Source organism: Epinephelus fuscoguttatus, linkage group LG10 (assembly GCF_011397635.1).
Source record: "Epinephelus fuscoguttatus linkage group LG10, E.fuscoguttatus.final_Chr_v1".
NCBI lineage: Eukaryota > Metazoa > Chordata > Actinopteri > Perciformes > Serranidae > Epinephelus > Epinephelus fuscoguttatus.
The window spans coordinates 13,380,476-13,393,041 of NC_064761.1; the positions used below are offsets into that span (position 1 = coordinate 13,380,476).

Genomic DNA, 12,566 nt, shown 5'->3' on the forward strand with positions numbered 1-12,566 from the left:
GCGGAGCAGGAGGAGGAGGAGGAGGAGGAGGCGTATCTATTGACATGGCAACTGGGGCAGGAGCAGGGACTGGGGCAGGAGCTGGTAGCACAGTTACAAACCAGTCCAATAAAAAGAGGCCAGTCAAAGGCAAACTTTACCCAGTGAACATCGCAGTGCTGAATGAACCTGAGGGGGTCGTGTTTAAACCCCGAGTAAAGCCTGTCTCTGTTTCAGAGAACCCAGAGGAAAATCCATTGATGGAAGTGATTGGTGTCTTTGCAGCCACTGACCCTGACACCGGAAAGCCTGCAGAAAATGTTCAGTGAGATGAATTTACTTTACTTTTGACTTAGAGGCTCTATAAATTATTTTTCATAAAACATCTCAGATTATATTGTGGACATCCTGGCTTCTATGTTGTGAATTCTGTTTGGCATTCTGGTCAGAATAGAAAATACTCAATATTTTTCTTCTTGTCATCCAATCCATTAAAAGACTAAAACCAACGATGAATGTATCTACTGACAACTATTGTGTGCATGTGTACCAAAGCCTTATACTGGTATATCTTCTTCCTGTGTGCCACAGAGTTCCATTAAAACACATCAGTAAGCCACATTGTTGCACTCAGTGACATGTTTTTAACATCTGATAAAAATCACAGTTTATTTAACAGCCACCATAGGGGAGCACATGCTGGGACTGAAACCAACTGGAAAACGCGTGGTCAGGCGCTTGGTGCTACTCTTGTGTCTTTTCTGTGCCAGATTTCAAGAGCGTGGTGGCAGGTTGCGTCTCAGGTTGCTAAGTAACCTTAACTGTATCATCATCAGATCATAGCCCATTTACCTGAAATCCTGAGTGCAGAGCTGATCTTCTTCCAGGCGTTGTTTGTGTGTAGGTCTGTTGTCCGTGGGACAGATGTAAAGTTCTGGTAGCCCTACATTAAAATGATCAACTTCTTCCTCATATCGGTGAAGATTGTCAGTCATGGTAATCAGTTCAGTGCAGTGCTGCACTGCACTGAACTGAAGAAGCTTCTTGGATGAGAAGCGAAACGTTTTCAAGAAACGCAAGCAAGTCCAGTTGCCTACGATATAGCACTTATGGTTCTTCCTCATATTTATCACAGACTAATATTTACGGATGAAGGGAAAGATGTCCATCGGCTGTGATTGGTTGTTCCTTGTGCTGCTGTGTTCCAAAAGTTGAACTCAATTTATCTCAGGGTGCAGCTGTCGTGCTTGTGAACGTGTGTACACCGCTGCCAAGTGTCTTCATTTAGAAAAATGGATTTAAAGAAAAATGCGACATGTGCACGGCCCCGCTCTGTGAGGCTGTAATGCTTATTGTGAATAAAACCAAACTGTTGGATACATAACCCAAAATAGTGGACAAATTAAAATTTCAATCTGATGATGGTGCTAAATGAAAAGTCAGTGGATTGCCAAAGTTCCCAGAACCCACAAACATTACATGGTGATCTATCCAACAGTGAAGTGTGTTCCTTTTGGTGTCGCTTGAGGAAAAGTCAGAGGATCATCTGAGTCAGTGAATGAATCCTCTGGGCACCATGAATGTCTGTACCAAACTGAATGCCTTTCCATCCATTGGTTGTTAAAATATTTCAGTCTGGACCAAAGTGGTAGTCAGACAGACAGACAGACAGACAGACAGACATTGTCATCCCATGCCACGCATGTGGCTAAAAATGAAAAGATATCTGTGAGGTGTTTTCAAAGTTCTACATTGTCACTAGGACCCAATGAGTTTAGTGCTGATGGCCACAGGCAGAAAGTCAGAAAGAGATGGACTAATATGTTGATTTTGTCTTTTTATTGGATTTGTTGACAGTAAGAAAAGTAAAGAAGAACATCTTTAAATAGACTGCACAGGATTTGCTTTGTATTTTCTGTGAAATTCAGCAGCAGAGAAATTATTATTGATGAAATTATTTTATAACCAGTAACTTCAAAACATGTGACTGCTTTAACTGTTGTAATCTAAAGAGTAAACATTGCTGCATATTGTTCCCACAGATATGCTAAAGGCTATGATCCTGACAACTGGCTATTGATTGACCCAGAAACAGCAGAGATTAGACTTCAGAAGTTCCCCGACAGAGAGTCCCCATCTGTGATTAATGGAACTTACTACGCTGAAATACTGAGTCTGAATGAGGGTAAGCTCTGATTATGGATAGCAGGTGTAGCCTTCAATTTAGAGAACTGAGCTCAAGATGGTTTGGGATGCAGAAAAATATCATTTTTCAAAAGTTTCATTCAGACACGTTGCTTTAGTTTTCTAATAGACAGTTCACTGTAAAAGTTTAGATTCCATTAAGTTTGTACTTCCTGTTGTGGACGACTTATGTTTTCTAATTCCCACAGACAGGCGTTTTGGGATTGCCACTGGAACAATAGCGTTGAAGGTGGGAGATGTGAATGATGACTGCCCCACATTGACCAACCACGTGGAGTACATCTGCTCAGACACTGAGGTGATTAATGTTAAGGCAGTGGATAAAGATGGACATCCAAATTCAGACCCTTTCACCTTCCTCCTTGTGGAAGAGGAGAGCCGAGGAGATTGGAGGGTTGAACCTTTAAATGGTACGATACCTGGTTTCTACTTATTTATTGCCAGTTTGCATGATCATTGTTTTGTATCAAATGGTTCAATCTTTAATTACCTTCCGGAGGAAGTAGTGATTGTTTATAACAGTGGTTAGAGTGGCTGGCAGCTCCTACTGTTTTGATGAACATTTTCAAAAAAATAGTGAAGGGGTGAGTGGCGCATCCTTTCCTAGTGCCCCAGCTTAGAGTCAAACTCGGTAATGTTGGTCAGTGGTGGTACAAGGTGAAGCTCAAGTTTAAATTATTCCCCAAGGCCAGAGCTTTCAAGTGTGGCACGCAACACTGTCTAGTCAAATGACTCTGCATCCAGGGAGAATTTCATTACTGATGATTTTTGTGTCTGTATTGCAAAGTGATAGGGAGCCATGGCTGGATGCTGATGCTGGGGTCCTTGTTGGGTTTTAAGAGGAGTGAGATGATTGTGGTGTCTCAATTATTCTTCTGTTCTGTTATAAAGGGGTTACAACACAATCCAGAAATGTTTGCAGAACTCAGCAGGGAAGCCTGGTAGTTTATAAGTTGGCATTTGGTTGGGGGAACTTTCCATTTAGTGTTTTTATATTGGCCAGACAAAACCAGTGTTTATGACCCAAGGGAACATTAACAGTAAAAAAAGGAAACATTAAAATCTAAAAACCCACTAGTTATTCCTGCACTGGAGCAGTAAGACTCCTCTCATTCTTCCTTGCTATTAGGTACCAGTGCATCCCTCAGGGCTTTGAAACTTCTTTGGGCTGGTCACTACCAGGTCGCCTTCATCATCCAGGATCAGCAGGGCCTCGCCTGCCCAGACCCTCAGTACCTGGACCTATATGTGTGCTCCTGTGAGAAAGGAGAGACCTGCAGACCAGCAGGTATAGATGGTTTAACAGCTTCTCGCAAGGAATCCTCATCTACATTTGGAGGACTGGGAGTGGGGGCACTGATCCTGGGACTTCTGATGCTGCTTGGTGAGTATGAGTTATGTTAGCATGACTCAGGAATTATGCCTATAATACACCTATATAATCTAGGACTGTGATTCAACCAGAACGAGCATTTAAAATCTCTTAAGAAACAGTATCCATGGGCGGGATTCCTTTGGATTACACTTGCAGTAGTTAACTGTTGTAGCATATAACATTTTACATCTTCTCCGTCAGGTGGCTGGTCTCAGATATTTAATAATTTACTTGCTACTTTCTACCAAAGAAACTGATCCTCTGAAATGTGTTCACAGTCAGATTTGTGGTGTATTCAGAGTGACCCACACATCATTCTTGAGCAGGTACTTTGAGTGTGCAAGAAAACATTTTTTGAACCTTAGAAATTTAATATTTCCGCCTTCTGTTGTCATTGTGTTTTTCAGCGGTAGGTGTCTTACTGATAACCTGCTCACGTGGAGGAGAATCAGGGAGCTTCTCTGATTTCCCTTTTGATACCACAGAACACTTGATTGTCTATCATACAGAGGCCCGAGGCGAGAACAAGGTAAAATATACAGTGTGAAGCAGACTATTCTGTGCTCAGGAGTACACAAAGACTGAGGCATGCAGTGCTAAAGTGCTAAAAATGAGTTAGTTGTACATGAGGCTTGACAAGGTGTTTGTTTGAAGTTTGTTATTGTGGTGAACAAAAAGTCATATGATTGAGCATGACACATCATCTGCATTCATCACTAACACCGAAGCACCACAAGGTTGTGTGTTAAGCCCATTCTTGTCCACACATTACACTAATGATTGCACCAGTTCATCACCTATCACTACTTACCTCAAATACGCAGATGACACTGCTGTTGTGTATGCTGTTGTCTGACAGAGTACAGTGTTGGGAAAAGAAGTAAAGTAAAAATGAACTGATGTAAATATATTTACCAGCCTGGTCCAAGCCTTAGGGCATTTTCATATTAGTTACGATCAATTCATACCATGCCCAGCAAGACCAACGGCATAGTGAAATGGCTTTGCAGCTCTACTAGACAACAGCTACTCATGCTAAATAACAGTCCACTCCTGTGTTTTGGCACATTTGGTTTTCAAACCTAATGTGAACCGTACCCAATTACACATTAACCTTACTCTAGACCACCTTTTCAGGTGAAACAGAACAGTATACAGTGCAGTACACAATGTTCACACTTACCAAATGAACTTTACTTTGTGGTTAAGTGTACTCAGATTCAGGCCCAGGTCCCCAATGTGAAAGCCTTCTTGGTCTGCCAACAAATACACTGCAACTAAAGCTTATTGCCATAGATGCCACCCAAGAGAATGAAGCATAGAGATTCAAGAGTGTAACTTTAATAGCAATGCAAATGGAAACCTTTTAAGAAAAAACATCTGTTTTCTTACAAATGAAAAGTTGAAATCATAAGAAATAGAAAACACACCCTGCAATACACTCAGGGAACGTATCGTTATAGCCTTACTGGTATGACCAGTAACTTATCATGGCTAATGTCAGCTAATGTCAGCTGATGTCAGCAACCTCTAAATAAATATTGATGTGTGTTGCAGTGCATTCCAGCATGTCATAAATTAAAAAAAAAAAAAGTAAAACAAGAAGTGACTTGGGCTCAGTGATCTAAAGATTTGAACATGTCTGTATATTGAAATTGTGATTTAAATTATGGGGTGTAAGGAAGCAGTTATCAGTTTATTGTTTACATCTGTGTGTGGACATTAGGCCAGTGAATGTTGAAGCATACATACAAGACATATGCAACCTAAGGTCATCCTGTTTGTTTTCCTGAAGGAAGAGTGTAAGTGGTAAGATACTTAAAGATTTGCACTGCTTGTCTAGAGCACCAATGTGCTAGGTCAGACACTTGGTTCAACGACCTACTGCAGCACAAAAATAAATATGTCTATTCACTTCCTGTCCTTATGTGTTCCAGGAGGTCCCTCTGCTTAGCTCTCCAGTCCAGACAAAGTCTGCTGCCGTAGCTAAATTATCAGCCAGCAATGGAGCTTCCAACGCCAAAGCAAACACAACAGCTACCTTAGGGAATCTTGAGATGGGCTCTGCCAACAAAACCTACACGTCGAGGTATGGGGCTGATAGCAGAAACTGGGAGAGCTTTGGAGAATCTAAAGAGACCCAGACAGAGTTTTTCTCGATGGAGGAGGAACTGTTACGGTTTGACAGCATGGATGACATTGCCCTCTCTGATGTGTTTCTGCATCAGTACTACTCTCAGGTGAGGGACCATCGGCCTGATGCTGTTTTATTGTAACTCTTATATTCAATAGTTCTGTCATTGTTAGTAATACTAAAGTAACCAAAGTCATTGCTGGGATGCAGGAATTTGGCGACATGGTTGTACATCAAAGTCAGATTGGTTGACACAAACAGTTTATTAACAGTTTATTCAGATGATCAAATTCACTTTATTTGGAGAACAAACTGAAATCCATTCTCACCATTATGTTAATGGTCCTTCAGGGCTGCTACAGCAAGCTAACTGTTTCGTGGGCTAACACGGCTGGCTACTGCTCAATGAAAATAGGGAATCTAAAAGAAAGGAAATTTGAACTGTGCTAAAAATGCCTAAAAATGTATTTTTTAGTGATATGTTTAAAAAAAAGTTCGCAATTTGCTCGTTATTTATTTTCTAATATGGCACTGTATGAACCTATTGCTTCTATTGTACTGACATACAATACAGTGGACAAGAACTGAAGATGAAGTTTGGAGAGTATCACTGGACCAGTGTGATATTAATATTGTATTCTGGTTGTGGATTGGTCAGGGAGAGCGTCCTCCCTTTGAGTATCATTTTACATATTTTGGTCAATCACAGAATAGCATGGGGAAAAAATTTACATATACATACTGATTTAACAAAACTCGCCCTACAGAGGACAACAGGAGCCCATCCTCCTCTGCCCCACACCACCACTTCACACAGGCTGCCCTTCCCCCTCTTGCTTGCCCTGCAGATGTCGCTGTTGGAGTACTTAAATCAGAATTGTAATAGTGGATATTTTCAGAAGAACAGAGAAAACATACTGAATAATTGACACCGGTATTAGCTTATGCTTTATTCAAGCCAGTTACTCTTTTTTTACATTTCGATCCCTTGGTTACAATAAAGGAGGAGCAACCTCATCTGCCTCTGTGAACCAGCCTCCTCTGCTGGATGCTCTAAACTAATGTCAAATGAGTGAACAATGACAGTGAACCTTCATGTTTCACACAGGTGTGCAAGCATTCATAAAAACCCACAAAATCTGTTTCTATAAATTTTATGTGAACTTTTCAGACAAAATGCTTTGTGTCAAACAACTTTTAGTGTGCAGATTATTTAAGCTGTGCTGGAGTAACATGTCTTTCATTGTCTCTGTCTTAATATGTTGCAGAAAGCAAGATGTGCTGCAAAAAATCAAGCAGCGAGAGACTATGTGCTTGAGTATGAGTATGAGGGCCAGGACTCCCCTGCTGGCTCAGTGAGCAGCTGCAGCCTCCCAGACTCTGACAAAGACCAGCACTTCCTTGATGATCTCGGGCTGAAGTTCAAGAAGCTAGCTGACATCTGTTCTCCTCCTCGACCTCTGACACATCTAAGTTTTGTCACCCAGCAGGTGGATAAAGTTGACCACATTGCTGCGCCCTTATTGGAGAGTAAACCACTCAGCATCCATGGCAAGATCCAAGAGCAAACCCAAAATGTCAGCATCACCCAGTCACCCACCAGTGACATCGGCTTAAGTAGAACCTCCACCAGCAGCACGCATAGGCAAAAAACAACCAGTGTCCCAAGTTTAAGCAGGAAATCCACCAGCAGCACCCATGGGAAAAAATCCACGAGTGTCACAGGCTTTGATGGATCAGCTTGTGGCAGCATTTACAGCCAGTTTTCACACATGCCTCATTCACCCCATATTAGTCCTGTTACCACAGCCATGATGCCCTCTGTGGCTCAGATGCTTGTACTACAGCAGCAGCCAGTCTACTACACCACCACCCCTATGATGCAGCCAATGCATTACATAGTCCAACCACAACTTCAGAACACAGTGCTTCTGGCTGATGGGCCTGTCAGCAACCTGCAGGGTAATTCCCCCGTGTATCTGCACGGGGGAAACACTGCTGGGACTTTCAGTCTGGGTAGAGGAAGAGGCAACAGAGTGATGGAGGATAACCAGGGAGTAAAGACATGGACATTTTCTCATGGCCCAGGAGTAGTGATGGGTGTCAGGAAGAGTGGTCGAAGGATCAAGTCAGAGAGTGGAGAGGCAGCTGAGACATGTCATAGTAGTACAGGGATGCAGACAGGTCAACGCATTAGTTTGGGAGCAGTAGAGTTTGGAGAGGAACAGCTAGTGTTCACGCAGGAAGGAGACATGAGAAGAAAGTCGACAGCATCAGCAGAGGCAGTTTTCATTTATTAGTATTTACTCCAGTACCACCTGGCTTTTTAATTGATGATTACTTAACATTGTTGGATCACATTAACATTATTGTTGAAAAAATGGGGCAGGGTATTACAATCATGAGAAAGGTCTCCTCCAGTGTAACACTATCAATTCAAGAGACAATCGCTTTCTTATCTAGGGTGCTGCAAAAAATGTATATTTTGAAGCTCCAGCTTGCACAAAATAGCACTGAAAGAACTAATGTCGCAAAGATGCACCACAGTCTGGCACGGTATACTGCTGAGGAGAAATTTACTGACAGTCTTCTCACATTTACTAGAAATGGAATCCTAGATGGTAAACTGAACAGACAGATCTGTTGTATAATCACCATATTATACAGGTCACCATGGGTCATCTTGTTCTCCCTAAGCCTAAAACAAATCAACTTAAAAATGCCAATGGATATTAGTTCCTACACAAATTACACAAGTCATAAGCAAATATTTATTTAAAAAAAACACTCTAACTGTAACTGATGAGAGGGACCACACAAAATCAATAATGCTATGCTGTTTTCTTATGGGATCTCAACCCACTACTTTGTTTGATAACCTCTGTACATAATTTTTATTTCCTTGCTTTTATTTAAAATATGTAATTTTGTTTAAGTGATATTTTGATTACTTTGATTTCTAGTATGTTATTTTGGGCTAAACTGATAGTGTCAGTCTACATTTGTATGTGTGTGTTATGTCTGTGTGCTGTCAGTGTTTGCATTACTTTATGTGGACCCCTGGAAAATTTGCAACTGCTGAAAATATCGAGTTCTTTTGTAATTGCATAAATAATCATATGTAAAGTACTGATGTACAGTAAGTACAAAAATAGACCTGTGCGGTTTTTGTGTAACATCTCACTGTGTTTTAGTGCAGTTAAGAAATATACACTTCTATACTACTATACAAGTAGCGATTAAAGAGTCTCACAAGACTCACATTGAATCCTACAACGAATCCCATAATTATTGATAATTTAACAATAATAATAACTTTATCCAAAAATCACAGAGAGTGTTCATCTACACTGTACACTGAATTAACTACTGAACAAGGAGCACATTGTTTGTGGAGAGTGCGATAGAGCAGAAGGGGATATCCTGAGATTTCCAACCATAAGGTGCCAGTTTATTCTTCTCACACTTGATGGCAGTAGAGAGCTACTGTTGTTTATCATGAATCTGAGGAGGACCATGTGTGCAGCAGAATAATGCATTAAAACACTAGATGAAGCTGTTCACCTTGTTTACTCTGTCATGTGATACTGTTTCTGATATGTTGAAATACTGGCACTGATTAGCATAAATTAATCCAGCAGATGATTTGGAGGACACACTGGAGACATTTTGCTCTTTAAAGGCTCATTGTTAACAGTCACTTTAGCACTTACAGGGTCTGGTGGAGGGAAACTAATAATAACACATCATAAGACATACAGTATGTTTTAGGTTGTTGTAGGTTGTAGGTGTATGTATTTCAACATTAAAATATATGTTGCATAAAAAGGAGTTAAACTGTTTATATGTGTTTGTTATTTTATAAAATACAATTTATGAAGCTGTGCTGTTATTTCTAAATCTATTTCAATGCATTATGGTTGACTGTCATTTTTTAGGCTGTGATCTGTGGTGCCATCGTTCTGTTACAGTCAGTGTTGACAAGGGTTAACTGTAACTAGAGTCTCCCTTTGCTGAAGAACTCTTCCTGTGTTTGGTTCAAACTTGTCTCTTTGCAGTGTCTCTGACAGCTATTTGAGCAGAAGCTCTGGCCTTTTGCCTCAGACCTGTCGCCTCATGTTGTCTTGTTCTGCTTGTTTACAACCCAAATGTCAATAAAGAAAAAATGTTAATGAGTCACTGAGTTGGCATTGATTTTAATTTGTATGGTTATGTTATAAAAGAAAGTTTGTATTTTACTAGTAAGTCTATAGTGTATATAAATAATGATTAAGAATATCACCATTACATATCACATATATACATTTATTTCAGTTGATGGCAACGACCTTACAGTACATTCCAGTGATGCTGCATTTGTGTTTCTACATATTTCAAGTGTTATGTTTGTTTTTAATGGAAGAAATTAACACAGACTACAGCTAAAGCTTTGATGTGTAGGCTGCGGGAGTTTGAAAATAATGTAGCTGTCACACAGGGCTTTTTTTATCATGGGTCGACCCAGAGACGGGATCAAGAAAGCTCACTAGAAAATATCACAGGTTTGGTCAGGTTTATTAAAAAGTGACAAAGCAGTGTTCTAAATAAGTTACTGATAGTCACACAGACATGTAAATCAAGATTTCTTTTCATATAACAAAGAGCAACTTCAGGTAGTATTAATATCTGTTTCCATCGTATTAATCGTGCTCACCTGAATAACATATTCAGATTCGGGCATATCCCTACCCAATGCAAAGTATGGATATGTACTGCATCAGGGTGCACTAAACGACCATCATCATCACTTGGTGGAAGGCAAAGAATAAAGTATTGTTACAAGACTGCTCACATTGAAAATCCTGGACCAGGAAGCCTCCTGCGAAGACACAGGTGTTTCCCCCTCCCTGTCTGCAGTGGTGGACATTACGTCAGCACTGACTACAGCAAACAGATATCCCATGTCCCTGTCCGTCATGAACACACCCCCACACATTGTCAACTTGTTGCACTCCACTTCCATCTTCACTCTAACATTGCACCCACTCTAACTGATTTTTATTCAGGAGGGGGATTCAATTTCCCCCAATTAATTGATAGTTACAAAAATATCCACCTGAATCTAACACCATAGTGATGCATGGCCAAGCCAACATACTTGTTTTTCTGGGGTTTTTAAAACTCGGGTGGAGTGAAGTAAAAAACTACAATGACAGTGACATTAAGAAGACATGTCAACCTCTAGCAGTGTCTAACTTGTCTATAGCGTTGCCATTGTTGCATTTAGACCTCACTAGTTTCAGCCTTCTGATTACAATGTTTTTAGTGCCGTCTGTGACACTGACTGGCTAATCGTTGTCCAACCACAGGGCTCATGAATGTTTTTCAACAGAAAAACCGTTGTTTCATGTTATGACTCAGTCAACTCGGTGGAGTGAGTGGATTCCAAGGTGTTAACCCAGGCAAGTTAATTCTGAATTTTTCCTGTCATGGTGAGATGTGATGAACTTTGAACGATCTTGTAGGCATACGAGTACATACTTGAAGTTAGAAACCAAATTACCTCATAATATTCGCATGAGGCGCAGGTGGTTTTTCTGATCAGATTGTGTCGGAGGGTAGATGAGTTCCTCAGTTAACACTACTGGATATGTTTAAATTGCTAACAATAATAGACATAATCTGTCAGCTTTTTTCTGTGTGTGTGTGTGTGTGTGTGTGTGTGTGTGTGTGTGTGTGTGTGTGTGTGACTGTTAGTGCTGCAGGCCAGCAGCAGACAATTTTCTGTAGAACCGGTTTTCAGTCTGTACAGCGTGAATAGAATCACTCCACCCTCATAATCCTCGTGACTGAAAAAGACTGACTGAAGTCCTTTGTTTTTCTCACCAGCCATGTCTCATGTAAGAACTAACATGCGGCTGTACATTTGTTGATTAATGTTGTTACAGTGAGCTCCAGGCAACACAGCTAAACACTGATGTTTCTTTTCTTCTCCCATTCTTTCAACATACTTGATCATATTTACATTTTGGAGTTTTTACTCCTAAAGCAACATCCACCAATCTTTAAGAGATGATTCATTTAGTGTAAAAGTCCACTGGCATAAATGTCTGTTAGAACATATTAACCACCACATATTTATGTAACATTTGCTGTTTATTCTATTCTCCATTCTATGGAGTACACAGACGTACACGGTGCAGAGCTCACTGAAACTGAAAAGCGGACGAGGAGAGGGAGGGAGCAGTGTTACTTCAGGAGCACTCGTCTCGTCTCGTCTCGTCTTGTCATCCTCCGCTTATTCGGGTCTGGGTCGTGGGGGCAGCAGCCTCAGCAAAGAAGCCCAGACAGTCCTTTCCCCAGCCACCTCCATCAGCTCTTCCGAGGGAACCCCGAGGCGTTCCCAGGTCAGCCGGGCGATGTAATCCCTCCAGCGTGTCCTGGGGCGGCCCCGAGGTCACCTCCCAAGGGAGGCATCTGGGAGGCATCCTTACCAGATGCCCGAACCACCTCAACTGGCTCCTCTCAATGTGGAGGAGCAGCTGCTGTACTCCGAGTCCCTCCCGGATGTCCGAACTCCTCACCCTATCTCTAAGGCTGAGCCTAGCCACCCTGCGGAGGAAACTGATTTCGGCCGCTTGTACTCACAATCTCGTTCTTTCGGTCACTACCCAGAGCTTGTGACCATAGGTGTGGGTTGGAACATAGATCGACCAGTAAATCGAGAGCTTCGCTTTCTGGCTAAGCTCCCTCTTCACCACAATGGACCGGTTAAGTGTCTACATCACTGCTGACGCCGCCCCAATCCGCCTGTCAATCTCCCGCTCCATCCTACCCTCACTTGTGAACAAGATCCCGAGATACTTAAACTCCTCCACCTGAGGCAGGACCTCC

General features: G+C 41.5%; 1 protein-coding gene across 1 annotated transcript; it reads left to right on the forward strand.

Annotated features, from left to right (window-relative positions):
- The first annotated feature begins 44 nt into the window (after nucleotides 1-44).
- On the forward strand, nucleotides 45-9,868 carry LOC125896204 (desmoglein-2-like). Its single transcript, XM_049588594.1, has 7 exons — nucleotides 45-304; nucleotides 2,022-2,164; nucleotides 2,373-2,594; nucleotides 3,314-3,568; nucleotides 3,967-4,088; nucleotides 5,497-5,799; nucleotides 6,962-9,868. The coding sequence occupies exons 1-7, from the start codon at nucleotides 45-47 to the stop codon at nucleotides 7,991-7,993; spliced, it is 2,337 nt and encodes a 778-aa protein (XP_049444551.1). The 3' UTR covers nucleotides 7,994-9,868.
- The last annotated feature ends 2,698 nt before the right edge of the window (nucleotides 9,869-12,566 follow it).